This window comes from Sinohyriopsis cumingii, chromosome 6, assembly GCF_028554795.1.
Source record: "Sinohyriopsis cumingii isolate HCF-2022 chromosome 6, ASM2855479v2, whole genome shotgun sequence".
Lineage (NCBI taxonomy): Eukaryota > Metazoa > Mollusca > Bivalvia > Unionida > Unionidae > Sinohyriopsis > Sinohyriopsis cumingii.
The window spans coordinates 109,908,636-109,911,595 of record NC_142966.1 but is presented as its reverse complement, the minus strand read 5'-3'; the positions used below and the strand labels follow the sequence as shown (position 1 = coordinate 109,911,595).

Here is a 2,960-nt window from a genome sequence, read left to right as displayed (position 1 = left end):
AGAAACACATTAAATGTACTCTGAGAAAACGGCATATGGAGATATGTACTTCAGAGACATAATCATAAACAGTTATAAAACAGTATTATTCCCATACATATGGCAGAAAAGCGAAAATTAATTTGTTTTGTAATTGAATGAAATCTACTTTTTAGCCCGAGTCACATGTTTGCCAAAAAAGTAAAAAACACTTAAACGCGCAATGTTTCAGAAAGAGTTATACGGTAGTACTTTTTAGATTTATATCTGTACCCCGTGCTATATTATTTTTATTTGTACAAATCTATCTGATGTTATTTAATTGCTTGTAAGAAATTTGCACGATCTAGTGATTTTCTCTAACATTATATATTGTTTTTACCCACGCACCACGGGTAGAATGAATATAATAGTGTTGACATAGAAGAGTTGAAGATTTGTTTCAAAATTCAAAATATTTGAAAAAATTAATCGTTTTCGTGATATTTTTCGTAATGCATTTTATATTTAGTCAGATATGCTATACATTAACAAGCCGCAGAATGTCCCGAAGAAAACTATAAATAGGGCGGGATTAAAGAAGCTACAGTAGCACAAAAAGTTTGCATAGTAACACTTTACAGAAACAATACAGTCAATGTTATTGAAAATGTAAACGAACAGGATAATTTTAAAAAGTAAATGTGCAATATACTGCATTTATCAAAAATGGTTTTAGTGCATAATGGTACATACAAACTGACAGCATACTGGTATAAAAATTTACAGCATACTGGTATATACAAATTTACAGCACACTGGTACATAAACTGACAACATACTGATACATACAAATTCACAGCTTATTTTAATACAAAATGACAGTAAACTGGTACATACAAATTTACTGCATGCTGGTATATACAAATTGATAGTATACTGGTACATATAAACTGACAGCATCTGGTATACAACTTTACAGCATACTGGTATATACAAATTTACAGCATACTGGTTCATAAATTGACAACATACTGGTACACACATATTGACAGCATACTGGTATACAAACTGACAACATACTGGTATTTACGAATTGACAGAATACTGGTAACTACAAATTGACAGCATACAGGTACATTTACATTGACAGCATTCCGGTGCATACAAATTTACAGCACACTGGTACATACAAATTTATAACACACTGGTATATATAGATTTACAGCACACTGGTACAAACAAATTTACAGTACACTAGTACATACAAATTTTCAGCACAATGGTAGAAGCAAATTTACAGCTTACTGCTACATGCAACTCGACAACATAGTGATACATACAAATTCACAGCGTACTGGTACATGCAAATTCACAGCATACATCATGCTGGTACATACAAATTTACAGCATACTGCTACATGCAACTTGACGACATAGAGGTACATACAAATTCACAGCGCACTGGTACATGCAAATTCAAGCATACATCATGCTGATACATATCAATTTACAGCACACTGGTACATGCAAATTCACAGCATACAACAGACTGGTATATACAAATTTATAGCACACTGATACATACAAATTCACAGCATACAACAGACTGGTATATACAAATTTAGAGCACACTGGTACATGCAAATTCACAGCATACAAAAGACTGGTATATACAAATTTATAGCATACTGATACATACAAATTCACAGCATAATGGCGCATAAAAATTTACAGCATACTGATACATACGAATTTGCAGGGTACTGGTACATACAAATTGACAGCATGCTAGTACAAACAAAGTGACAGCATACTGGTACATAAAAATTTATATCATACTGGTACAAAGAAATTGACAGCATATTGGTACATGGATTTTACAGCCCACTGGTGCATATACATTTACAGCATATTGGTACATACAAATTGACATCATATTGCTGCATGCAAATTGACAGCAAACAGGTATATACAAGTTTACAGCGCACTGGTACATACAAATTCACTAAATACAGCATACTGGAACATACAAATTAGCAGCATACTGGCGCATTCAAATTTACAGCATAGTGGAACATACAAATTTACAGCATACTGATACGTACAAATTTACAGCATACTGATTCGTACAAATTTACAACGTAGTAGTACATACTAATTTACAACATACCTTCCCTTTATGAAACACTTTGGGTCAAAATTAAAGATTAAGGATACTCTGTCTTTCAACCCAAGTTACCTCCCTCTATTTTTCGAAAACATTTTCCGGACCTCGCGGTCTTTCAACCCGAGTTACCTGTCTTATTGTTATTATTATTATTATTATTATTATTAGCATTATTAGCATTATTATTAGCATTAGCATTATTAGCATTATTATTAGCATTAGCATTATTAGCATTATTATTAGCATTAGCATTATTAGCATTATTATTAGCATTAGCATTATTAGCATTATTATTAGCATTAGCATTATTAGCCTTTTCGACCATTGCATGTCTGTTAAGTGATATAAGGTCCACATGGACGCCTTGTCTTTTATTTATGTAAACTTCCAAATAAACTATCAATGGAAGGAAAGTTTTAAAGTAATGGTCTTATTTTTAGAAGAACCAGTGCATTGCTTCTTCCTCACATGCTGCTGGAAGGAAACATTGTTTCCTTGAAAAAGATGTGTACAGATGAGCACTGAAGTTTTACTTTTGCCCAGTTTTTTTCTTTTCTTCTTCAGATAATTTGTTGAAAGACAAATGTATGAAAAAGGGTGTATTGTAAGAAGTTATTTAGTAGTCATCATGTCATTGCTGCTCATCCTAGGCTTTATGGTGGATTTTACTGACACTTTGTTGGCTATACGAGCGGCTGATACAAATGTATGGAATGTGAGAATATGCGTGTCTGTAACTGTAGGATGCACAAGCGGTTAATATAGCTGTATGAAGTTTACGAATATGTGTGTCTGTAACTGCATTATACACTAGCGGCTAATACAGATGTAT

At 32.8% G+C, this 2,960-nt stretch overlaps 1 protein-coding gene across 1 annotated transcript in view; it reads left to right on the top strand.

The window, feature by feature from the left end:
- The window catches only part of LOC149797704 (uncharacterized), a 10,015-nt gene extending 7,279 nt beyond the window's left edge, over positions 1 to 2,736 (top strand). The window contains exon 2 of the mRNA XM_089960792.1: positions 2,693 to 2,736. Coding sequence (XP_089816918.1) covers positions 2,693 to 2,736 — 44 coding nt within the window. The remainder of the gene's footprint in view (positions 1 to 2,692) is intronic.
- The last annotated feature ends 224 nt before the right edge of the window (positions 2,737 to 2,960 follow it).